Source organism: Sitophilus oryzae, unplaced genomic scaffold (genome assembly GCF_002938485.1).
Source record: "Sitophilus oryzae breed Bouriz unplaced genomic scaffold, Soryzae_2.0 scaffold_85_pilon_pilon, whole genome shotgun sequence".
NCBI lineage: Eukaryota > Metazoa > Arthropoda > Insecta > Coleoptera > Curculionidae > Sitophilus > Sitophilus oryzae.
In genome coordinates this window covers 1,536,604-1,563,217 of record NW_022147483.1, presented here as the reverse complement: position 1 = coordinate 1,563,217, position 26,614 = coordinate 1,536,604, and the positions used below count along the sequence as shown (strand labels likewise).

General features: G+C 32.0%; 1 protein-coding gene across 3 annotated transcripts in view; it reads right to left on the bottom strand.

Annotated features, from left to right (window-relative positions):
* Window positions 1-2,340: 2,340 nt before the first annotated feature.
* Window positions 2,341-26,614, bottom strand: part of LOC115890214 (serine/threonine-protein kinase N) — a 61,433-nt gene continuing 37,159 nt past the window's right edge. For 2 of the 3 annotated variants that reach the window (XM_030910380.1, XM_030910379.1), the window contains exons 7-17: window positions 25,811-25,927; window positions 25,624-25,751; window positions 25,065-25,244; window positions 23,394-23,591; window positions 22,746-23,084; window positions 20,604-20,786; window positions 15,898-16,183; window positions 11,183-11,393; window positions 9,431-9,758; window positions 6,080-6,220; window positions 2,341-3,251 (exon numbers count right to left, since the gene is read on the bottom strand). In XM_030910380.1, coding sequence (XP_030766240.1) covers window positions 3,108-3,251; window positions 6,080-6,220; window positions 9,431-9,758; window positions 11,183-11,393; window positions 15,898-16,183; window positions 20,604-20,786; window positions 22,746-23,084; window positions 23,394-23,591; window positions 25,065-25,244; window positions 25,624-25,751; window positions 25,811-25,927 — 2,255 coding nt within the window. In that variant the 3' untranslated portion in view covers window positions 2,341-3,107. The remainder of the gene's footprint in view (window positions 3,252-6,079; window positions 6,221-9,430; window positions 9,759-11,182; window positions 11,394-15,897; window positions 16,184-20,603; window positions 20,787-22,745; window positions 23,085-23,393; window positions 23,592-25,064; window positions 25,245-25,623; window positions 25,752-25,810; window positions 25,928-26,614) is intronic. The other variant, XM_030910381.1, reaches the window with a different exon arrangement.

Here is a 26,614-nt window from a genome sequence, read left to right as displayed (position 1 = left end):
CTCGGCTTCTACTCCATGAATCTAAATCAGGGATGTGCGAATAAAAAAAGGCTAACGTAAAAAATAGTTCTTTACGTGTCAAAAATTTGTTTTTTCACGTATAAAAAATAGTTTTTACGTTAGTGTATTTTATTTTTTTCTACATTTTTTAGTCTTTTACATTTCCCAGCGGATCTCTGTAGTAGAAATACCATTAAAACTATTTTTACACGTCAACAATATTTTTTCCACACACAAAGAACTATTTTTTGCACGTAAAAAACTATTTTTACACGTAACAAACAATTTTTTACATGCAAATAACTAGTTTTTACACGTAATAAACTACTTTTTAAACGTAAAAAACTATTTTTTACACGAAAAAACTATTTTTACACGTAATAAACAATTTTTTACATGCAAATAACTAGTTTTTACACGTAATAAACTACTTTTTAAACGTAAAAAACTATTTTTTACGCGAAAAAACTATTTTTACATGTAATAAACAATTTTTTACATGCAAATAACTAGTTTTTACACGTAATAAACTACTTTTTAAACGTAAAAAACTATTTTTTACACGAAAAAACTATTTTTACACGTAAAAAACTATTTTATACATTTAAAAACCAGTTTTACCGAGAAAAAAAAAATTTTTGTGAGAGTTTTTTTACGTTAGTTATTTATTTGTTTTTACGTGTATTTTCCACCAAAACGTAAAAATACAGAATAAAAGCATAAGCGCCCATCCCTGATCTAAAATATATTTAATTCTGCTGTGTTGCCGCTTCATACAAAAAGGACCTTGAATAAGCTTTAGTTAAAACATAATATACCGGGTGTTTCAACAACTGTAATGCTAAAAATAATTTGCATCGATTTATTTATCCAAAAATCACTTGCTCTCCATAAACGTCTAGCCTATTGTTACAAATCACCCTGTATAGTATGTAGGTCATTAGCAAAAGTAAAATTGAGTACAAAGTGATATAAAGTGTTGACACACTGTATGGTATACACATTGGTTATGTATTTTTTTTATAATATGATTAATATATCTAACAACATATGCAAGGGTTTGACATATTTGACAGATCTTGTCCTGTCAAAAATAGACCTATTAAACAGTTGCAACTTTAGAAACTTAACAATAATGGTTTTTACTCAATCTATAGTTTTTAAATGTAGTAATTAAAACAATAAGCAATATTAAACCCTTTTATATACAGGGTGGCAAAAAATAATTACGAAAAAATTATTTAATTAATTTCAATATAAGTTTTAATTATATAAGGTGATTCAAAATCACAATGTTGCAAATGTTCCTAGATATACACACAAAATACAGGCCACAGGGATGGATTGAACGATTTTCTACTAAGTAATTTTAGCTATAACAGACAGTAAACTTTTACAACAACATTAACAAAGAAGAAAAATGCGGAATCAAATAGTAAACACTATTTTAAACTATAAAATAAATTATTTATCATAGCAAATACAATAATTCGCAAGAAACTGCAAACACTTTCACAAAAATTCAGTCCACTTTAGAGCAAATTTATTAATAACATTTTTAAGAAAAAAAAAACAAAGTTTTTAAAGATAGTTTATATAATACTGCGATAAAATAGTTATTTTACTGGAGATATTGAGCTTTTTTCATTTGATAATTCGTTTTTATTAAAAAACAAGTCATTTCTATCAATACAGAATAAAAATTCTGTTCTTGAGAAAATTATAACAAACATTCTTTGTAGATTGCAGCAAGTACAGTACCATCACCTTTTTGAGTTTATGAAAAAAAAATCCAAGTCCTATTTTTGCGAAATTTATTATATTTTTTAATATTTATAATACTAATTATACGGATTTTTATTTTTTTAAATTGTTCAGATTAAAATATTCAACTTTGCAAAATTTCAAATTTTTGGTAGTAAAAAAATAACGCACTATATACAGGGTGATTCACGGTCGATCAAAATTATTTTCAGTATAGCAGTGTTGACAATTCATACAAAAATTAATAGTACCTTTGATATTTCATTCTGTTATTTCTAACAGTTCTTGAGACAAAAAATATACCGATTTGGTCATAAAAACTGCGTGGTCTGGATTTTAACGTGTAAGACAGTAATGTAGACAGCTTAAATAAAAAATCAAATATATTAAAAAAGAGAGAAAAGTTAGGTTGATACATTCTTCAATGCGGTATTGCCGGATTTTGCATAAAAATTTCAAACAGCCCAAGTAGGCGTTTATGAAAAATGCTGCATCCAGGGTTCGAATTTTGTTTTTCACAATTAGTTACTCATTTTACTACGGCTGTAATAGATTGTATTTAGCTTAGATATGTTATCTTCATTTCAGTAGTATACACGAAAGTTTTTACACACGTAAGAACCGGCAACACTGTATGCCGCTTTTTATTTTGTCTCTCTGTCCGTCAGCTGGTCGTATATATTTATCTCTGTGGTATGCATTAAAGTACAGACCACGGAAATCAAGTGACCAGGGGTAGTATAAATACAGCGTGGGTAATATTAAAAAAAAACTATCCAACCTCTTCGCAAAAATACGGCTCAAAATCGGAGATAACGCAACGTGTAAAATGCCTCAAAACAATTGTTACTATAGTTTTATTAATATATTTCAAATAAATAGTGTTAAATCTAATTTTTTTGACCTGTGTGTTTAATTTTATTTATTTATCACATGATATTTCTACATTACTAAAAAAATAATATGTTAAAATTCATATTAATCTATTTATAGCATTGAATTAAAAATCTAAATATCCTAACACTATTTTTTGATTTATAATATATCAAAGACCGAAAAGGCGTCATGGTAGGCATTTTGTAACACATTTTTAGTCAGTTTTGTTTGAAATTTTTTAAATAATTAGAATTTTTGTTATAATTTGTACCATTTTTTATTTATTAACTTAACTGACTGTAAAAATAAAACTACGTTTAAGTCAAAGGTTTTAGGTAAATCACACGTTGTATGTACTTCATCTCAAGCTATTATTACTATTTTTTTCTCATAAATAGATTTAGATGCCCCTGTAAAAGAAATAAGTCCATTTTGGCAACCGAAACCTAAGAGAAATGTTATTATTGTCAGCACCAATCGGCCATGTAGGTGAATTCTTTGAACAGATTTTGATCTTGGTTGGTCAAGGGTCGCGGCTCTTTGGGTGGCGTCAGGTGGGCCCTTTCCGATGTGAATTCCTCGTCGAAATTGCTCACATCTTCCATTGAATGCTACAAAAAAGAAAATTTAAATTATATTACTTCTTATTAAAATAAACCCTAATTTAAATTTTTTACGTACTATTTTTTTTTTCGATAAATAACAAACAAAAATGAAAATATTTATATTTGTTAAGCAACTTAAATGTCTAAACTAGTATGTGACTGTGAAGAATTTGTCTAAGTGGATTTTAACCCAGTGATATTTTACCTAAAAAAAAAAACAGTAACATATTTTTGTAACAGTTTTATAAATTAATTTAATATACAGGGTGTTCCTTAATGACATGCTTATATTTAAGGAGGCGATTCTTGGACCTATTCTAAGGGAAAAACTTCATATGAATGTATGTCCTAAACATCATAATTTCTGAGATACAGGGTCGTAAATTTTTCTAAAAGTAACTTTTTTTTCCTTTCCGCATCGGCTGGAAGGAAATAAAGAAATAAAACAATTTTTTTGTATATCAAAATAAGCACTTTGATGCATAGAAAACGTGTATCAAATATATGTGATACACGTAATATCTCTGATGGTATGGTCATAGATATTTTGAAAAAAAATTAGAACATCTTACCACCCGACCCTGTATCTGAAAAGTTAGATGTTTAGGACATATACAGGGTGTTTCAAAACAAATGCGAAAAACTTCAGGGGGTGATTCCTTGTTCAAAATAAAGGGTAGTTTGCTTTATAAACGTTGGGTCAAAAGTCAACCATTAGGGAGATATCGCGGTACAAAGATGGCGGAAAAATAATGTTTTTATTTTTTATCTTGAAAACGAAAAGAGATAGACTAATGAAATTTTATGGAAGCATTACTGTTATGAAAACACACTTTCTGGTAATTTTTCAGAGTGGAAGGGATTGAAATAAACTGCCCCTATCATTCTTGTTAACGAAATTTAAAGAAAAATCTTCTCAAACACATGCAAATGCTTTAATTTGGATAGTTTAGTTTGTTTAGAAACTTTTTTACCTCTTGTATTTTTTGATAAAATTCACCGATTGGAAATTAAAAAATAAAAAATGCAAAGCATTACATGTCAGGACAAAAACATTTTTAGATTAAGAATCTAGTGATAATAACGATAATAATAATCATCTAGATAATAACTTATTGCAGTAGAGTAATGTCAAATAAAATAATATTAGGAACATCCTAAAAAGTAACAGCGGCCGACAAGATTTTTTCCTAAAAAAATTACAGCAGCCCACTAGATTCTTGATGAGAAAATGTTTTTTGTCCTGACATGTAATGCTTTACATTTTATTTTTTAATTTCAAATCGGTGAGTTTTATAAAAAAAAACACAAGAGATAAAAAAGTTTCTAAACAAACTAAACTATCCAAATTAATTTTTTTGCATGTGTTTGATAAGATTTTTCTTTAAATTTCGTTAACAAGAATGATAGGGGCAGTTTATTTCAATCCCTTCCACTCATTTTAAAAAACTGAAAAAATTACCAGAAAGTGTGTTTTCATAACAGTAATGCTTCCATAAAATTTCATTAGTCTATCTCTTTCCGTTTTCAAGATAAAAAATAAAAACATTATTTTTCCGCCATCTTTGTACCGCGATATCTCCCTAATGGTTGATTTTTGACCCAACGTTTATGAAGCAAACTACCCTTTATTTTGAACAAGGGATCACCCCCTGAAGTTTTTCGCATTTGTTTTGAAACACCCTGCATATTCATATACAGTTTTTTTTCTTAGAATAAGTTCAAGAATCACTTTCTTAAATATTAGCATGTCACTAAATAACACCCTGTATATTTTTTTGTTTTCCAATGTCTAAAAAAACGTAAAACGTCACTGTAATATCTAGCTAAATATAGTTTGTCTAGCAAAAGAATATATGACTGTGACAGGTAATGTGACATTTTTCGTAAAAAATCGATTGTTTTTTTGCTGACGTCTGTCTAAATTATATATTCTCTCGCTGGATAGACTATATATGTAAAATGTACCTCTTTTAATATCTGGTTTTCTTTACAAAGCCGCTATAATAAAAAGTAAAAAAGCTAAAGAACATCTTATTCTCATGGCGTTATATGGATTTTAGATTTTAGAGCTATAACCTTATTTTTCGTAATGTCTTGAAAGATATATTATACAGGGTGGCAATTTGAAAAACAGACGGGAATATCTTAAGAGTCTATTACGCTGTACTTTCGGGTCACTCTCAGGGTCGGGTAAAGCGGGTGTGCGGCGGCAGGAAATATATATTATATTTCAGAAATCTGCCTAAGGCTTAACCCGATCCTGTCGTGTTAAGTCACACCCAAAATTCCAAACACACGTGCTTTGATTAAGGCTTGATCAAGGTTTGCAGAGCTTCAGCATTTGCCATAAAATAGCGAGCAATTTGTTACAAAACCATATAAATTATATATCACTGTAATCACAAAACTTCAATCTATTTCCGTATCGTAACGGAATTTTAAATTATGTCTTTATTTTCGAGAAAATTAAGTCCAAACATAAGGAATGTTTTGTTGATGTTTGGCCATCAGAATCTATAAAAATAAATAAGTTGTCTAAAAATGTGCTACAATACAGATAAAGTATAATCCTTTATCTTTAATTTCCTTCTTCATTTGTGTAAAAATACCTAGCCAGTTTTATATAAAACGTTAAATGGCGAAAGCTTATTTTGCTACTTTTTCGGGCTAGTGAAATGGACTCTTAAAAAATTGAAATGAACTACAAAAAATCAGAGATGGGCGTTGACAAGACTCTGTTATTTATTTATGTATATATTTTTGATTGCTACATTTCAAATAGACACCCTGTAGATATAAACGTAGCAAATAGAAAATGGCACTAGACTTACCACTGTGGGAACAAATGGCGGTGGTATCCTGCGGTGTAACAGCTCCTCCCATTGGATGTGTCTGAAGAAAGCCTGCTTTTTCACGTCCTCTGCGTCCCTCTCACTCGATCCCAGTCTTCTGTCAGGAGATTTGCGCAACAGCTGCAAGAAAAAAGAGTGAAAGGATAAGAAAAGAGTCGATGTTCAAGAAGATCGAGTAAAGACATCTAACTAAGCTTGTTGGCCTGAATGGTTTATGCTCAAAGATATCTGAATATAAATTTTCTTGAGAGGCGTTCCTTTGAAAAACTACTTTTCCTATTTCGCAGAGCTGATAGTGTGGTATATGAAAAACCTATTAGGCAGAAACCTGTGGTTGGAAGTGAAGGAAATGAATTTGCCTTAATTGGTTATTTTATAAAAAATCCAATATATTTACAAGTCATCGTAATATAAATCAAAAAGAACTACTTCTTTATTTTTCTTCATAAAATAATAAATACTTACTTATTAAACTATTGTAGGTAAATTAAATAATTTTTATTTGTAACTGTTATCTAATGTCGATTTTGAAAATAGCTACTAACTGTCACTAGCTAATTGCCATGGCGACACCAGCCATCTTGATTGCCATTTTATTGAAAAATAGGTTTTTATTCAAAATCTGAGCCAGATAGGTATAGTCTATAAAATAAATAACTTTGAATTTTGACCGTTATTTCTTACCAACACGGCAAATATAAAATCCCTCTATCAAAAAAGTTACTGATATCCTTTAAATTGAGTGCCTGAACAAATCAGATAGGTAACTCTTTTTACTTTCGTGAAATAGAAAAGGAAAATAATAAAACAAGTGACAGTTCTTCCCCTTCTTCCAAAAATCAACACGAAATGTCATAATGGTCAAAAGTAAAATGTCATCAGCTTTTGACATTTCTAAATATCAGACCATGCCGTCTCTAATAGAACAGCCTTGGAGCGAGATTTATGACGTCACGCTAGTTAGATACTACGGATTAATAAATATGTTGTAGAATGCATGGAAAACATAACTATTTCTCGTATTTTTGGTTTGTATTTTAAAATCAAAGTTTGTTTTTCAAATACGAGGCATGTTTTTTAAGTAAGTACCGTTTTGGAATTAAAAAAAACGTGCAAAGATATCGCAATAATTTTATTTTTACATGAAAGCCTGTACCTTAATCTACTTTTCTACATAATTTCCGTGAATATTGAGGCACTTGTCATAACGTGGCACCAGTTTTTCAATACCCTCCTCATAAAATTCTGCCGCCTGACTGGTTAACCACTGTATCACAACTGTTTTGACTTCGTTATCGTCTTGAAGACGCTGACCGCCCAGGTGTTTCTTCAAGTGCAGGAATTCAATGGTAGTCACTGGGCGCCAGATCAGTGTTGTATGGAGGAATGATCTAGAGTTTCCCATGTAAAAGATTTGATGATATTTATCCGATTAATACATGTGGACGGCATTGTCATGATAAACAATACCCTTACTCAACTTGCCACGTCTTTTGTTTTATTGCACGGCGCAGATTGTTCAATGTCTCACAATAAGATGCTATTGATTGTTTCATTACGAGGCCAGAAACTTTTATCTAGCAATACTCCTTTTGTCCCAAAAAACTTTGCACATGATTTTCCGGGCAGAAATTGTTTATAAACTTCACTGTTTTGGGTGATGAGGTAAGATGTCGCCATTCCATGGACTGTTGTTTCGATTCTGGTGTGATGTAGGCCACCCATGTTTCAATCCAATAACAATTTTGTCTAAAAAATCTTTCACCTTCATTGTGTGCTCAAGGAAAGTCAATGCACTGCCTAAACGTTGGGTTTTTTAACCAAATCCGTCAACATTTTCGAAACAACGTGAATCGTATTTCCGGTTTTATTGTTCTCGACGGAATGCGATACAAAAACGGACGAGAACATTGAGGAAAGTAGTCTTTAGAATGATGAAATTGTAAAAGCGTCTGTTTTCTTTTATAATTTTCGTCCACTTTCTGCACCAAATCTTCTGCGTTTTAACGACCGAAGGACGCCCACCTCGTTCTTCATCATGCACATTTGTGTGGCCATCTTTGAAGTCACCCATTTCCTTACCATTCCATCACTCATAATGTTTTGTCCAACCTTCACAGATCTCACGATGAATATCGATGCCCAGGTTTTACGCCTTTAGCACTAAGAAATCGTATGACAGCCCGTACTTCACAATCGGCGGGGCTCACGATTGTCGGAGGCATCTTAAACACTCAATAAACAACGTATACAATGAAGAATCAGACTGTACTGGCGTCTGTGCATAGACAAGAGATGTAGGTAACCAGCGCGCATGCACGGAACGCCGACAGTAGCGCTGTGGCGGCGGAATCGCAAAACGGTACTTACTTAAAAAACATGCCTCGTACAAACCAAAAATACGAGGAATAATTATGTTTCCATGTATTCTACAACATATTTATTAATCCGTAGTATCTAACTAGCGTGACGTCATAAATCTCGCTCGGAGGCTGTTGTATTAGAGACGGCATTGCGTCAGCATGGCCGCAAGTTGCTAACCTAATAAAATAAACACTAAAAAAGCCCGCGGGAACTGTCAAATTCAAAGTTATTCATTTCACAGACTATATAGGAAACCCTAATATAGTTTGAAAGAGCATTTAAACCTGCTTCGATTTATTTAAAAAAATACATAGTGTTGTATTTGAAATAACGAAGTTTTTATGTAAAATATATATATATTAAAATAGACCAGCATTTTTTGATACCCCTGTAAACTCTTAAGGAAGCAGGGACATTTTTTAGTAAAGCTTATTTCTGTGGCTTCAAAGTTAGCACAAGAATTAACTCCGAAAAGTAATGTTCAGGGTGTTGACAAACTTTTTTATTACAGCATGCATATTTAAATACCTTTAAATATCTCAAAAACCAAAGCAGTTAAATATATTAAACCCTTATAATAAAAGCCTTATTTTATATCCAAGAATCCAAAAATTAAATAAAATACCGGGTGTTCCATAAGAAAAAATATCACTTTGGTATGTATTTTAGTTCTGACACACCCTGTCCATTTGAAAATAATTTTAAATTAAGCACATTGCTTCTCTACATATACCCATAAAAATTGTTGTTTCTATATCTTTCCGTTTTCGTATAATCAACCAAAGCGAATGAGGTGTACCACCCTGTATATAAATGATTGGATTTCGTAGCGACTTCGTTTCACGAGCGTGATCGATCTCTACGTGTCGTTATTTTTTAAAAGTAGCAACGGTTGCGTTATGTTATTTCTAAATAACTGTTATAAAATAACAGATAGTTAAATAACAACCCATCTCAAGTACTTACCCTTCTCATAATCGCGATCGACTCCAAGGACAGGAACCTCGGATACCGGACCTCGTCGTTAACGATCGAGTCGAACACCTCCTCCTCATCATCCCCAGGGAAGGGGGATTCCCCGACCAGCATCTCGAAGATGAGCACTCCGAGTCCCCACCAGTCCACGGCGCGCGTGTAGGACGTTTCGGTGAGTACTTCGGGCGCGAGGAACTCGGGCGTACCGCAGAAGGTACCAGTGCGGTCGCCGAAGCCCATACCCTCCTTGCACAGGCCGAAGTCCGCGATCTTGACGTAGCCCTCGGTGTCTAGCAGGAGGTTGTCCAGTTTGAGATCTCTGGAAGAGGGAAAAGAGAAATATATAGAACATATCAGGAAAAAGGATGTACAGCAGGGTTGGCATGATTTAAATCATGATTTAAATCGTGATTTAAATCAAGTGATATTTCTATAAAAGATGTAAACCGATTTTTGAAGTAATTTCGTGAGAATCCATTAGACGGCTAAACGCACGGATTTATTTTAAAATTGATGTAATAAGTGACAAAAATTCGCTGTTCGAATACATATTATTCGCAGTCTAGTGCAGAACTAGGTTCTTCTGATATAGAGACCACATTCCCGAGAATCTATATTCGTTGTCAGGAAATAGGTATGTTGTTTTATATATTTTTTTGAAACGGTTGTATTTTTCCAAATTCTTACCAACATTTTGATCTGCAGTAAGTATTTTACACTTTGACATTAGATAATGCTAATTTCATATTTCCGAACAATCGTGTATTGTTTTATTAGGAGTAAAAATTATACTTTTTTTTATGATGCTGTACCTTTGAAGGACCATCGTAAAGCTATTTTAACGGAAGCACAAAAAGTACATTTTTACTCCGAATAGAACATACTATTTTTTTTAAAACATTGCAAATAATATAAACATAATCGAGCAACAATTTGTACACTAGTTGAATTTCACACTTAATACATATTAGTTTAATAATATATTTTTGTAGTTTTGTGCTTAGGGGTAACAATGCTTTACTTTTATGCCTAGACGTTAAAATGACAAAAATTAATACTTTTGAGACGTTTGAAAAAAAATCCTTTTGATCTGAAGCGAGCGACTTTTTGGCAAAATATATTGGTGACCAATGTGGAAAAATGACAAACACACCGTAGAATTGTTAATGATATCGATATAGGGCAGAGTTACAAGCAACACGATATTATACAAAATAATGACTGACATTAGGAAATTGTCAGATAATAAACGACAACGATGCTGATCGTGGCGCAATGTGACCAACATGGCAATAATAAAAATCCCTTTAAACTAATTTTTGCAGCTTTAATCTAAATAAAATATCTGTTACAATCATTTGCTCTATAAAGTAAAATGAAGAGCTGCTTTTTTTAGAAAAATTTTAGGTTTATAGACTTTACTGTCAATGTCGATATGATTGATGACGTGCTTCGGAAAATGTTTTGAAATTACAATACTTGCTACATGTGTACATATTTTTTATGCCGTTTCTTTTCTCTCCTCTAAAATTAGAAATAATGGATTTAGCAATTTATTACATTTCACCGAGGAAATATTATTTTCAATTTATTTCTGTAATCTGTACATTTTCTGTTTCATCGATGGCCTGCAAATGTTGTGGAATGCCACCCAAAATACACACATCACATAAAGAAAAAAAATCAATAAAAGTATTTTTGTCTAACGAATTGCAGACCTCTAGAACCGTGTCTGTAACTTACCTGTATATAATTTTGTTGTCGTGTAAATACTGAAGACCCAACACGACGCAGGCGGCGTAGAACACAGCCCTGGGCTCGTTGAACACGTCGGCATGGATGTGCATCATCAAATCGCCACCAGCGGCGTACTCCATCACGAAACACACGTGCGCCTCTGTTTGGAAGCAAGCGAATAGGTTGACAAGGAACGGATGACGTATGTGATTGGCAACTGTCAAAAATTGAAGCGTCATTAGTCAATTAGTTTTTCAAATTATGTGTTTTCTGTAGAGATAATATATAAAAAACAGATTATTAATTTGTTTGTAAAGGAGGAGACTGTTTTAACTATTTTTTGATTGTTTTTTTCTTAAATAAAACTACTTCAAATCATTCTCAAAGCATTCATTCTGCGCCATTCTTATTTCACTCTATCTCCATTTCCCACCCAGTGTTGCCATACATTTCAGAACGAATGTCTTCAACTTTACAAAAAATACTCTACAAAGAAAAATAGAGATAAAACTCAATAAAAACCACTTTTAGCAAAAAAGACATGTGTTTCTTGATAATTACCATCAGATAAACATATTAGAATAAAAATGCCTCGAAGAAAAATAATAGAAACAATTTTACAAGACCTTGTGCATCAGCCTGGTATACTATAAAGAAAATTCGAGATAAAACTCAATAAAAACCACTTTTAGCAAAAAACGACATGTGTTTATTGGTAATTAACACCAGATAAACAAATTAGAATAAAAATGCCCCGAAGAAAAGTAATAGAAACAATTTTACAAGACCTGGTGCATCAACTTGGTATACTATAAAAACTCAATAAAAACCACTTTTAGCAAAAAACGACATGTGTTTCTTGATAATTACCATTAGATAAACATATCAGAATAAAAATGCCTCGAAGAAAAATAATAGAAACAATTTTACACGACCTGGTGCATCAGCTTGGTATACTATAAAGAAAATTCGAGATTAAACTCAATAAAAACCACTTTTAGCAAAAAACGACATGTGTTTCTTGATGATTACCATCAAATAAACAAATTAGAATAAAAATGCCCCGAAGAAAAGTAATAGAAACAATTATACAAGACCTGGTGCATCAACTTGGTATACTATAAAAACTCAATAAAAACTACTTTTAGCAAAAAAAGACATGTGTTTCTTGATAATTACCATCAGATAAACATATTAGAATAAAAATGCCTCGAAGAAAAATAATAGAAACAATTTTACAAGACCTGGTGCATCAGCCTGGTATACTATGAAGAAAATTCGAGATTAAACTCAATAAAAACCACTTTTAGCAAAAAACGACATGTGTTTCTTGATGATTACCATCAGATAAACAAATTAGAATAAAAATGCCCCGAAGAAAAGTAATAGAAACAATTATACAAGACCTGGTTCATCAACTTGGTATACTATAAAAACTCAATAAAAACAACTTTTAGCAAAAAAAGACATGTGTTTCTTGATAATTACCATCAGATAAACATATTAGAATAAAAATGCCTCGAAGAAAAATAATAGAAACAATTTTACAAGACCTGGTGCATCAGCTTGGTATACTATAAAGAAAAATCGAGATAAAACTCAATAAAAACCACTTTTAGCAAAAAACGACATGTGTTTCTTGATGATTACCATCAGATAAACAAATTAGAATAAAAATGCCCCGAAGAAAAATAATAGAAACAATTTTACAAGACCTGGTGCATCAGCTTGGTATACTATAAAGAAAAATCGAGATAAAACTCAATAAAAACCACTTTTAGCAAAAAACGACATGTGTTTCTTGATGATTACCATCAGATAAACAAATTAGAATAAAAATGCCCCGAAGAAAAATAATAGAAACAATTTTACAAGACGTGGTGCATCAGCTTGGTATTCTATAAAGAAAATTCGAGATAAAACTCAATAAAAACCACTTTTAGCAAAAAACGACATGTGTTTCTTGATGATTACCATCAGATAGACAAATTAGAATAAAAATGCCCCGAAGAAAAATAATAGAAACAATTTTACAAGACCTGGTGCATCAGCTTGGTATTCTATAAAGAAAATTCGAGATAAAACTCAATAAAAGCCACTTTTAGCAAAAAACGACATGTGTTTCTTGATGATTACCATCAGATAAACAAATTAGAATAAAAATGCCCCGAAGAAAAGTAATAGAAACAATTTTACAAGACCTGGTGCATCAACTTGGTATACTATAAAAAAAATCAATAAAAACCACTTTTAGCAAAAACGACATGTGTGTTTCTTGATGATTACCATCAGATAAACAAATTAGAATAAAAATGCCCCGAAAAAAAAATAATAGAAACAATTTTACAAGACCTGGTGCATCAGCTTGGTATTCTATAAAGAAAATTCGAGATAAAACTCAATAAAAACCACTTTTAGCAAAAAAACGACATGTGTTTCTTGATGATTACCATCAGATAAACAAATTAGAATAAAAAATGCCCCGAAGAAAAGTAATAGAAACAATTTTACAAGACCTGGTGCATCAACTTGGATTCGAGATAAAACTCAATAAAAAACCACTTTTAGCAAAAACGACATGTGTTTCTTGATGATTACCATCAGATAAACAAATTAGAATAAAATGCCCCGAAGAAAAGTAATAGAAACAATTTTACAAGACCTGGTGCATCAACTTGGTATACTATAAAAACTCAATAAAAACCACTTTTAGCAAAAAACGACATGTGTTTCTTGATGATTACCATCAGATAAACAAATTAGAATAAAAATGCCCCGAAGAAAAGTAATAGAAACAATTTTACAAGACCTGGTGCATCAGCTTGGTATACTATAAAGAAAAATCGAGATAAAACTCAATAAAAACCACTTTTAGCAAAAAACGACATGTGTTTCTTGATGATTACCATCAGATAAACAAATTAGAATAAAAATGCCCCGAAGAAAAATAATAGAAACAATTTTACAAGACGTGGTGCATCAGCTTGGTATTCTATAAAGAAAATTCGAGATAAAACTCAATAAAAACCACTTTTAGCAAAAAACGACATGTGTTTCTTGATAATTACCATCAGATAAACATATCAGAATAAAAATGCCCCGAAGAAAAATAATAGACTCAATAAAAACCACTTTTAGCAAAAAACGACATGTGTTTCTTTTGATGATTACCATCAGATAAACAAATTAGAATAAAATGCCCCGAAGAAAAAATAATAGAAACAATTTTACAAGACCTGGTGCATCAGCTTGGTATACTATAAAGAAAATTCGAGATAAAACTCAATAAAAACCACTTTTAGCAAAAAACGACATGTGTTTCTTGATGATTACCATCAGATAAACAAATTAGAATAAAAATGCCCCGAAGAAAAGTAATAGAAACAATTTTACAAGACCTGGTGCATCAACTTGGTATACTATAAAAACTCAATAAAAACCACTTTTAGCAAAAAACGACATGTGTTTCTTGATGATTACCATCAGATAAACAAATTAGAATAAAAATGCCCCGAAGAAAAATAATAGAAACAATTTTACAAGACCTGGTGCATCAGCTTGGTATACTATAAAGAAAAATCGAGATAAAACTCAATAAAAACCACTTTTAGCAAAAAACGACATGTGTTTCTTGATGATTACCATCAGATAAACAAATTAGAATATAAATGCCCCGAAGAAAAAAAATAGAAACAATTTTACAAGACCTGGTGCATCAGCTTGGTATTCTATAAAGAAAATTCGAGATAAAACTCAATAAAAACCACTTTTAGCAAAAAACGACATGTGTTTTTTGATGATTACCATCAGATAAACAAATTAGAATAAAAATGCCCCGAAGAAAAGTAATAGAAACAATTTTACAAGACCTGGTGCATCAACTTGGTATACTATAAAAACTCAATAAAAACCACTTTTAGCAAAAAACGATATGTGTTTCTTGATAATTACCATCAGATAAACATATCAGAATAAAAATGCCTCGAAGAAAAATAATAAACAATTTTACAAGACCTGGTGCATCAGCTTGGTATACTATAAAGAAAAATCGAGATAAAACTCAATAAAAGCCACTTTTAGCAAAAAACGACATGTGTTTCTTGATGATTACCATCAGATAAACAAATTAGAATAAAAATGCCCCGAAGAAAAATAATAGAAACAATTTTACAAGACCTGGTGCATCAGCTTGGTATACTATAAAGAAAATTCGAGATAAAACTCAATAAAAACCACTTTTAGCAAAAAACGACATGTGTTTCTTGATAATTAACATCAGACAAAACAAATTAGAATAAAAATGCCTCGAATAAAATTAATAGAAACAATTTTACAAGACCTGGTGCATCAGCTTGGTATTCTATAAAGAAAATTCGAGATAAAACTCAATAAAAACCACTTTTAGCAAAAAACTACATGTGTTTCTTGATAATTACCATCAGATAAACATATTAGAATAAAAATGCCCTGAAGAAAATAGAAACAATTTTAGAAGACCTGGTGCATCATATATTTTTTCAGAAAAGTAACTAACATTGCCAACCTAATTTTGGGCGCTAAATTTTAATATTACAAATTATGCAAACTATATTATACTTATGTATTATCTTATATTATGTATATATCTATATTATATTATGTATGATCGAAAAAAAGACGGCGTCAAAGACATTTGAGGATGGTAATCGATGATCATTTCGCGATTTTGGTGAGATTTTTACCTTCGAATATCCTTTTTTCTGACAGCAAAGACTCCACCTCATCTCTAGCGATGATATCACCCTTCTTCAAGGCTTTTATAGCGAAATATTCCCCGGTATTCCTGTACTGGGCCAAAATAACTTTACCAAAGTGACCTCTGCCCAGCACGCTGATCAATCTGAACTGCTCTACGGTCATTGCGCTGCTTTGGGATTGGGACTGTCTTCTGGACTCGTAGGCACTGTCTCTATAACCTAATTCTCTTGCCACTGGACGTCGTACTACAGGGGGTTGGTCAAAGGATGGCTAAAAATAAAAATAATTTAGTCAAAGAAGGGTAGAAGAATGTTTTTTTTTCTGGTATTCGAATATTTTACAGGTTGTAGGTAAAATCGAAAATTTCATGCAAAGGATATCCTGTAAAATACATAAATACATTCAGAGCTTATACTATAAATATCTGTTATACCGGGTGCGTCTCAAAAGTGGCTCACCCCTATAACTTTTTTATTTTTACAATTAAAAAAAACGAGATTTGGTATGTTAGTATATGACATAAATTAGGATTGATTGACGTATTCAATTTTTTTCGGACACTTCCTGTTTCACCGGAAACGACTACAAGTTTTGATTTTTAAATGGCACCCTCGGTACTTTTTTACTTTATTCGATAGAAAATAATACTGTGAATAGAATGACATATCATATGTCAACTTTTGACATTTTCGCATATGGTTTATTAGGAATTATAACTTGCGGTTCGTATCGAAAGTGTGTGGTACGAAATTATTCGTAAAAAAATGCTTTTTCCAAATATGCTAATGAGCCATCCTCGTTCCATTTGAAAAAAATTGAGATATGATTAAAAATACGATTTGAGCTAACTGGCCAGGACAAGACACTAAAAACATTAGACAATCAAATCTATTTTTCCAAGGCTCCCTGTCTAAGAATTAGTGTTTTTAACATAACCATGGCACTCTGGATTGAATTTTAAAATTTAATTTTGTTTTAAGCGAGAATGTCAAAAGTTGACATATGATATGTCATTCTGTTCAGAATGTCATTTTTTATCGAATAAAGTAAAAAAATACCGAGGGTGCCATTTAAAAATCAAAAGTCGTAGTCATTTTAGGTGAAACAGGAAGTGACCAAAAACAATTGAATACGTCAATCAATCCTAATTTATGTCATATATGAACATACCAAATCTCGTTTTTTTAATTGTAAAAATAAAAAAGTTATAGGGGTGAGCGACTTCTGAGACGCATCCGGGGTATACTATTCAAAATTATTTTATTATAGACTGTAGTAGTATTAGTAAACAAATGATGCAATGCGTGTTATTACTATTTATTGTTATATACAGGGTGTAAAAAATAGTGTATCAAATTTGAATGGGCGATTCTACTGATACAAATAAAACAAAAAGTTCTTATGAACATACGTCCTAAGAAATATATTTTTATTTTTTTTAATATGAAAAAATGTAGGTATAATTAAAAAAAAGTCATAAAAAGCAGAATATTTATAGTAATGTTATTAAAATAATGCCTTTTAGTCAATAGAATAGAATAATTATTTGGATACTATTAACATGTTTTACAGGAATAATGGGTAGGATAACTATGAATAGGATTTTGGGATAAACATATACATGTATACAAAATTAGTTAAAACACAAAATTTAATCAAAAATACAAAAAACAAATAAAAACAAAATGCACAAACAAGACTTTAAAATCAATACCCACCTCAACTACTCTACATGCAAGAAAAGAAGTCCAAAAACAAATAAAAAAAATAGCACCAATGGATCAAAACATATACGAAAATACCACAAATACTAAGCCAAAGTAAAACAAAAAGTAACTGTAAGCAATATAAGATATCCATATATTTTGATAACAAATCATTTTTGGAAATACTTTGAAATTGTAAAAATACAATTGAAAATAGTTCTCAAAATATATGTAGATATTTTCTGGAGAAAAATCTATAGAGAAAAAGAATGAGTTAAGAGTCTATTACGCTGTACTGTTCGGGTCGCTCTCAGGGATCGGTTAAAGCAGGTGTGTGGCCGAAGGAAATATATATTATATTTCAGAAATCTGCCTAAAGCTTAGCCCGATCCTGTCGTGTTAAGTCACATCTAAAATTCCAAACACACGTGCTTTTATTAAGGCTTGATTAAGGTTTGTCGTAAAATAGCGAGTAATTTGTTACAAAACTATATAAATTATATAATATGAGTGTAATCACAAAACTTCAATCTATGTCAGTATTGTAACGGAATTTTAAATTGTCTTTATTTTCGAGAAAATTTAGTCCAAATATAAGGAAAATTTTGTTGATGTTAGACCATCAAAATCTTAAAAATAAGTTGTTTATAAATGTGCTAGAGTACAGAAATAGTACAATTCTTTCGGCCGTATTCATAGTCGATCGCCAGCCTCCCGCTGGCGGGAGCTTTCCCGAAATTCTTCGTTCTTATTTCAGAGTCCAGCGCTCTCCGAGTAACGCGTGCGCACATCCGTCATATAGAGTAACCGCTCTCTCGCCGGCGGGCGGTTGGATAAGCATTTTTTTCCGTTTCATAGTCGATCTCCAGGCGAAGAACACTTGCGCAGTTTAAACCCCATCCGGTGATTCTCGGGCGGCGACTGGAGCATGTCCTTACCATCTCCGGGCGGCCCGCCAGTTTAGTCTGGTTTATTTCTCTAGTTGAAAGAAGCACCAAGCAAACTTAATTAATTATGGATATTTATAATATTATGACGATTAACGAGAACGATGACATTCGTATTTTTGAGGCAATTATTCATTACATTTGAGGCATATGAATTCCGTCCGTCTATTTGACCATTTAAATGTTTTATCGTTTTGTTTTTGTTATGTTTATGATTTTTTATTTTTCCTATTGTTTTTACGTTTATTACATTAATTCTCTTTGTAATTTACACAAACTGGAAAAAATATACCAAATTCACCAAACATCAGTCATCAACACAAAACAAAAATAGAGCCAATTTAAAAATATAAATTACTTCTACTCTGGTCATATTTTCCCTTAAAATAATTTTAAAATCCTTGACAGCACCAATAGGTTAAGGTTAAGGTCTATAAAAATTTATAAACGTAATAAAAACGAATCCATAAAACTTTCAAATAAAACCGAACAGACCTACGGAATTCCCCATTATGTAAATTATTAACTTAATGTCCTTTTTAATTATGACCCACAAATATACCTAGCCAAAAAAACATGTATATAAAAAATTGTAAATCTTTTTACTATAAGTGAAGGATTACGAAAATATTATTCATTACTTTAAAACGAATTATAACAAAATAATGGACATATCAATAAAATATTTAAATTACCCAATATCAATAAAATATTTAAATTATTAATATTTAAATATTTAGAGAATGTTAAAGTTCGTATAACCGATTTTGTGTAGAAAAAGGAAGAAAACATGTTCCCTGTTGTTAAAACCCTCCACCCGAAGTGAAATTTTGTTGGCGACGCGCCGTCATTTTCGCCAGCCAGCGGTGCGCTGGCAGCCGACTATGAAAGAGCTTTTTTTCTCTCCCGATATCGAAGCGCTCGCCGGAGAAATCTTCGGCGAGCGCTTCTTTTCGGCGGGCGGCTGGCGCTCGACTATGAATACGGCCGTTTATCTTTAATTTCTTTCTTCATTTGTGTACAAGAACGGTAAACTAATAAGATTGTTCATCCTCATAAGACGCCTCTTTCCGCGCTTTAGCTGACAATTGTGACGTCATTGTAGTCCTTGTCATGATAGTGTGTATTATTGGTCGCTTATGGTAAACTAATAAAAATAACAGCTGAGAAATTTTGAGTTAATTATTTTGACGATTTTAAATGTAAAAAAAAATGTTTTTGAGGTTTTTAGAGCTATAGAATTTATAAATACGTTCATTTTGTGTTGTGGATTGTGACTAATTGCTTACTAAGTGCCTACGATATTGTTTATTAATTATTTTAAAGCAAAATATGGAAGTACTCGAAAAAGAATGCCTGTAAAAGGTGATGCTGGGAACTGATGTTCTTAAAAATGCATTATCCGAGTATTTAAATCGATTTATGCAGTTAATTTTCTACACTGCATACATATAAGGTGTTTAAATAAATAAACTAAATAATGAATGTTTTGCATACGGCAACCAATAATACACACTATCATGACAAGGACTACACTGACGTCACAAAGCCAAGAGTTTTCGCATGCACCTGGCAGACGCTTTCGGCTGAATGAGCAGTCCTATTAGGTTAACTGTTCTTGAATTGTGTAAAAATACCTAGCCACGCTTTGCTACTTTTTCGGACCAGTGAAATGGACTCTTTAGTGAAAATATTAATTTTAATAAATAGAATAAACATCTCTAATTTAATTAAAAATTTTAAGTTATTGTTTTTAAAACTTTTTTTAAAACAAGAAATTACAAAAATGTAATAAAGAAAGAGCACACTATTCTTGCTTTACATTTGACAGTAATTACTAGTAGTCACTCTCAACTCAGTCTTATCTCTTTGGTACTAAATACTTAGTACCTATACAGAGGGTAGGTAGGTAGACCTAGAAAGGTATCCCATAAACCTAGCAAAACAAGACCCCCAAATGCAGCTAAAAAACAAACAAACAAGACAGAAGCGTGCGCAGTGCGGGTGTGGCGGTGGACACACACGGCCGTCCCCTACCTCATCGTCCGGGAACTCAATAACGGGCTGAGGACTGGGTAGGACGTACTGCTCGATCGAGGCCTGGTAGGCTAGTACGGCTATGGGGGGCGTGGAGGGGATAAGCAGGGGACCGGGACCGCGCCCCAGCGTACCCTCCGCCTCCTCCTCGAGGAAATCGAACTCGCGCAAGGCGGCGGCGCTCTGCAAACCGAAAAAGGGAGTCGAGAGATATTTTAGACAACAGTGCCACCAACCGGCAAGAAAAAGGTTCACTTAAGTCAATTTTAAATCGCTTTGAAAGGTTCGGTGAACTATCCAGATACACGATTTTTGCATTTTTCTTGTTTTGATCATAAAGTAAGCATTTTTAGTAGTAATTTAAAATAAGAAAAAATGCCGATTATGCACTGAATTTCAAAATATTTTAATTTCATTTTGGTACTATTTGACGTTAAGGAGAATTTTTAACACATGATTTGACATGACAGGAGACAGAAGGAAATGCAATGTTGCCATTTCCACTGACTATTCTTTAATTTTTTCTAGACAGAGAAAAACGAAAAAAAAGAGTAAAACTAAAGCAATCAAATAGCGTGATTTGATTGCTAGAGGTATAGCTAGACATTAACCTAACTTTGGGACATCGACCGCCAAATCATTACTTTTTTGAGTCCCTCCACAAAAACAGAATACATGAAAGGTAGGCTTCTTAAATTCTGGATAATTTACTATCCGATTTGACAAGCATGTCTTGTCAACCTGCAACGTTTATCAAAATTCAACCTTCACTACTGTCTTTTATTATCGGTTATGGAAATTAATATAGAAATTAAAATACAGAGAATATTTTTTTATGGGAAACATGTTTTTTCACATCAGACTTTATTCAAATAATCTAAGTAATCGAAGTATATTTTAAGGTAAAATAGGATTCATTTTCTAAAAGAAATTTGTGTCTGGATGGTTCACTGAAATCCCTTTCAATTCTAAGAAAAATCTACTAGCCTATTTGTGTTTATTGTAAGGGTTGACCATTGGACTCTCAAAAACTGCTCTTACAATTTCCGAGACTCCAATGACTCTCGAATTTGAGACACCCTGTACAAACAGTATAATTGAATAATTAAGATTTTTAACTATATTTAGAGAAAAGTTGGTATTACTGCACTGACAAAAAACTCTGAAAAAATTATGAAAATGATCAACCAAATACGGCCTTATATGTGCTTTAGTGCTATTTAAAGATACTAAACAAGTGTCTTTACAATAATAAACTTAAATCCTTAAAATGTTCACAAACCTCGGGAAGTATTGACATATACAATTGTACAGACAATAGACAAACATAACGAATCATCAGAAGCCTTTTCAGACCATTACTTTAATTTATTTTTCAAAATTTATTTAGATTGTAACATAAATTACAATTCAGTAGACGTTAAAAAAAAATTGGCCTGATTCTAAACAAACTTTAAATTGTAAAATGTCATTTTTTTAATTCCTCTTTTGTTTTAAAAATTATTATCAACAAGTATTGCTACGTTATTTGTTAATCAATAATTAGAAAAAAATTTGCTTCTCGATTATGCCATCATATTCATAAAAATTATTACTTCAAATAAGAGATAAAGTAAGAGATGAATTAACTACCACCACTAAAGAGAGTTCTTGAAATAATAGCTCAATTACATACAAAGAAACAGAAGTAAACATATACAATTTACAATCTAAAGCTGTTAAAACTAAGACTTTTGATACACTCGTTATCTAGAGTCTCCAAAAAATACATTGCCCATCCTCTAACCATACCTAGACAAATCAAAATACTTAGTTATAAATCCCTAAACCTTGGAACGTTTATATAAAAAATAATGTACAAGTATAAAATTATATAGATTTAAAATAAATTATTTTACTGCATAGATTTAAGTTTTCAGAGAAATAAGTAAAAGGGGCACCATAAAAGGTATAAATAACATTGATTTGGAGTCAAATACAACATTACCATAGATTGTCCAATATCTACGTATGTTTTTAGCGACGAACCTACACGAATATAACAAATATTCAATAAGAAATAAATACTTTAACACCTTTCTAAGTTTACTTATTTCTCTCGAAAAACACATATAAAGTGTATAATACCAAAACATAACCTACCTCTGGGTCCAGCCTGGGCGGTACAGGGGGCGGCGTTATCAGCGGCGGCTCGTCCGACACTCTCCTTACCGAAGGCGGCCTAGGTCCGGGAGTGGGAGCAAGCACCGATGCCAGATCCTCCGGTTTCTCCCACTTGAGCGAAGGTTTGTGGGTGGGCAGGAGGTGGACGGAGGGAGGTGACGGCGTCGATGGGAGGGACGATTGGAAGGAGGGAGGCACTTTGGGTGGAGGCACGGGAGTCAGTTCCAGACCCAGAGGTCTGCGACCGCCTAAACCGCCTATTTGGTGGTCGGGGGTTTCCCCGGGCGTGGCAGGTTTCTCGTCTTCGTTCTGCTCGTTCTGTATAAGAAAGGAGTGAAATTTTATTCAGCTGAATTCATTTATAAAAGAAGAAACCAAAAATCCAGTATATAGAAACCTTCACAAGCACAAAATCATAAAAATTTCTCTGCACAAATGCATAATTTCCTTTTTTCCGACTTTAGAATAACTGAAATCGGTTTACATGACACAACAGGTTCCTGCTTTACATTTGAAACATTTTTCTAAAAATGTTAACTAGCAGTAAAAAAAAGTTTCGTATTATTTTAAGGTGAGAAACTTTCCAAATCACCCTCGTATTAATCTAAATTTAGTTAAGAAACTTACATTAACGGCATCATTTATTTCTGGAGTACTAAGTGTAAGGTTTTGTCTGCTCGGCACTCTGTTTGATTGCTTCATCCACCTGCCCCACGTGACAATGTTAATATTCATTTGCTTCGCCCTGGGCATCATCTGCTTGAATATCCTCTTCTGTCTTTGTAGTTTCGGACGTTTCGAAATCATCGGGTTCAGGAATTTAATCTAAAAAAATCATTATAATTGAAAATACACATTTTTTCTTGTAGCGTTTTGAGAGCCAAAGACATCTAACATAAAGAAGGAGATACTATTTACATTTTATCCCGATCAAACATCGTTTTTAACAAAAATCGATGATGCCAAATTTCCGCGGTTTGTGTTAGATCATGGTACAAAGAATACAAGGTATGATCGATAGCGGCTCCAATTTCGTTCAGTTCGCGCATACCACCTGTGACGTCACTAGGAAAACAATGAATAAATAAAAAATAAAGAAAGTTGACAGGAGATCTGTATTTTTTGGGGTTATGGTTAAGAATTGTTTATTTTTAAGACTTTTTAGTTCGTTTAATTTAATTAAATTAAAATTTATTAAGAAAGAATAATTATCTATTAACATGGATTTGGACGATAAAATAGGTAAGAATACTAAATTTATTTCTATATTATGTTATAAAATTGTTTATTAGGTTTTTAGTTTGCGATGTTTATGGTAAATAATTTTTATGTTCATTGCCTCTGAATTCACATGAGGACAGTAGATGAGGATATCTATGGAAAAGTAATAACAAAAGGAATTGTTACATCATTTAAAAAATGTTAGAAAGTTTATTGTTTTTCATCGGCAGTAGAAAATGCCAATGCAGATGAATGTATTGTAATTGTGATAGAACTAATTCCAAGGGTGAAGTTTATTATAATTAGTGGAAGTAAAATTATAAGGGTTAAGTTTATTATAATTAGTGACCTGTGCTTCTTTTATATGTAGATGTTTCAGGTTTTGAGAATAAATTGGTTGAACGAAACCCAAAATTTAGAGTAAGATGCCCATCAAGGATTATATAGCTCAAATTTCCTTTTAATGGTAGGCAATTATTCAATGCAAATTAACTATTTAGGGTGTCCCGACTGAAATATTAAATAGTTTACAATATGGTATATCACTAAAAATATATTTTACTTTTAGGTACAATTAGGGCCCGATACATTTCAAAAAGTAGAATATTATTTTATATTAAATGAGGTATTGTACCAACAATCAATTTATATTAATACCGGAGATTAAAAAATCACAGAATAAATAGTTAAATCATTTTTTTTGGAAATTTTCAAAGTAAAATAACTCGGTTATTTTGGACTTATTTCAAAAACGATAAAGAGAAAAGATGTTTCTTTTATCGAGATCTGTCACCCCTTAAAATACTTGCACTTATTTCAGGGACACCCTGTATATTATAAATCAAAATTAAAATTACTTTTTACATTTTAAATTTGATGATAAAAAACGCACGCTGCTTGTAGACCGAAAAGACAGAAAAGCACACGAATCTCAACAGCGTTGCCATATTTATTCACCAATCTCATTTTAACTTCAACATAAAAGTGTTAAAGTATGTATGATTGTAAACAAATGGTGTTTTACGAATGGAGTGTTGTGTCTCCCTCATAGTTAGATGTCCCTGATTTGACCCATACCTCTGCAAACAACAGTCCTTGAGGTTCGAGGTGTAAAACCATCCCGTCCCTATCGTTATCTATGAATTCTTCTAATCTTAGGAAAATAACTCCGCAAAGCGATCTCCAGTCTTTCCAGTATACTCCGATTTCTAATTCTCTGGACTTGTCCAGTTCAATCGAAAACCTCTGGTCCCATGCCTGCAATAAATCAACAAATTGATCTATTTCTACGCCTTTATGACATCGCGTCGTTTTCATTTAATCACACTATACAAGTAGAGGGTATCCCATTTTAATATGTTTTCTGGTGTTACTCGTTTATTAGTAGAGATACAAAGATGCGGTTTTCATGTTACTATGCTACTTTTTTTTATGAAACTAAAGATGCAACACGAAGATTTGTTCTAGCCCTCTTAGTTCCTGATATACAGGGCGAATTTAATAGTTAATGTAAAAAAACTAGCACAGTGATGTAAAAACCGCATCTTTGTATATCTACTCATAAACGAAAAACCCCATAAAAATAAAACGAAAATTGTACGACACCCTGTACAAGTCCAATATATTATTTACTCACTTGTTGTGAACACTGCCTCCAACTAGTCTGCGCCACTGTATTGTTATCTAATTTAAGAAGCGCCATTATTTCATCACTAATGTCATCTTTCACGCTATAACTTTTTGAGGAACCCCTCCCTGTTACACCTGCATTAATATAAAATTTTATAAAAAGCCTCAACATTTATACAGAACGTGTTTTTTACCTTTTTTAAAAAACCTAAGATCCATTGGACTGGAACTAATATCCGAGTCTTTTTTGAGCCGACCCGGTACATCTTCTAACAAGTCTTGGCAGCCCATTAACCTTACTTCTAACGTACCTGAATTGAAAATTTTAATTTAATAATCGTTTTTTTTAAGTTAATTTTTTTAGATTCATAAAACTGACTAATAATCCTAGATCATAATATATGATTACGTGGATGGACAAACGCCATACGATTAGTATTAAAAATGACGTCTCCAACATCACGACATGCCATTTTCAAACCTTCTTTATTGCACTTATGAAACGTTCAATAGGTTTGTCTTTTCCGAGGGCCTTACTTTGCGCATGCGCATTAAAAGTTGCACGTATTTCCAAAATAATCACAATTTTATACGGTTTAGAAAGTACAAATTATTCATTATTATGGAAACCAACTTTTCATTGTCATCATATTATCATAATCATACGTCATAATCTTATTTTCATTGTATAACGACGCTTGTTGTTTGCGATTTTATTTTAAAAATTGTACCTATTAATTACTCTTTTATCGATCGCTTTTATATAACTAAGGATGCAAGTGTGTTCAGCGAGGAGTTAATTTTAAGTTTGTGCAATTATATTTCTATTTTTTTTTTCGTTGGACTTTCTATATACTCGAAAAAATGACTAGAAAGTGTTTAGTGTGTGAAAGTTCTAATATAAAGGTCCCCGGATTATCTTTTCATAGGCAAGTAAAGTATTCAGTTGTTCTTTTATTTATATTAAGCCACATGAATACTTTCTGGTTATATTTCCT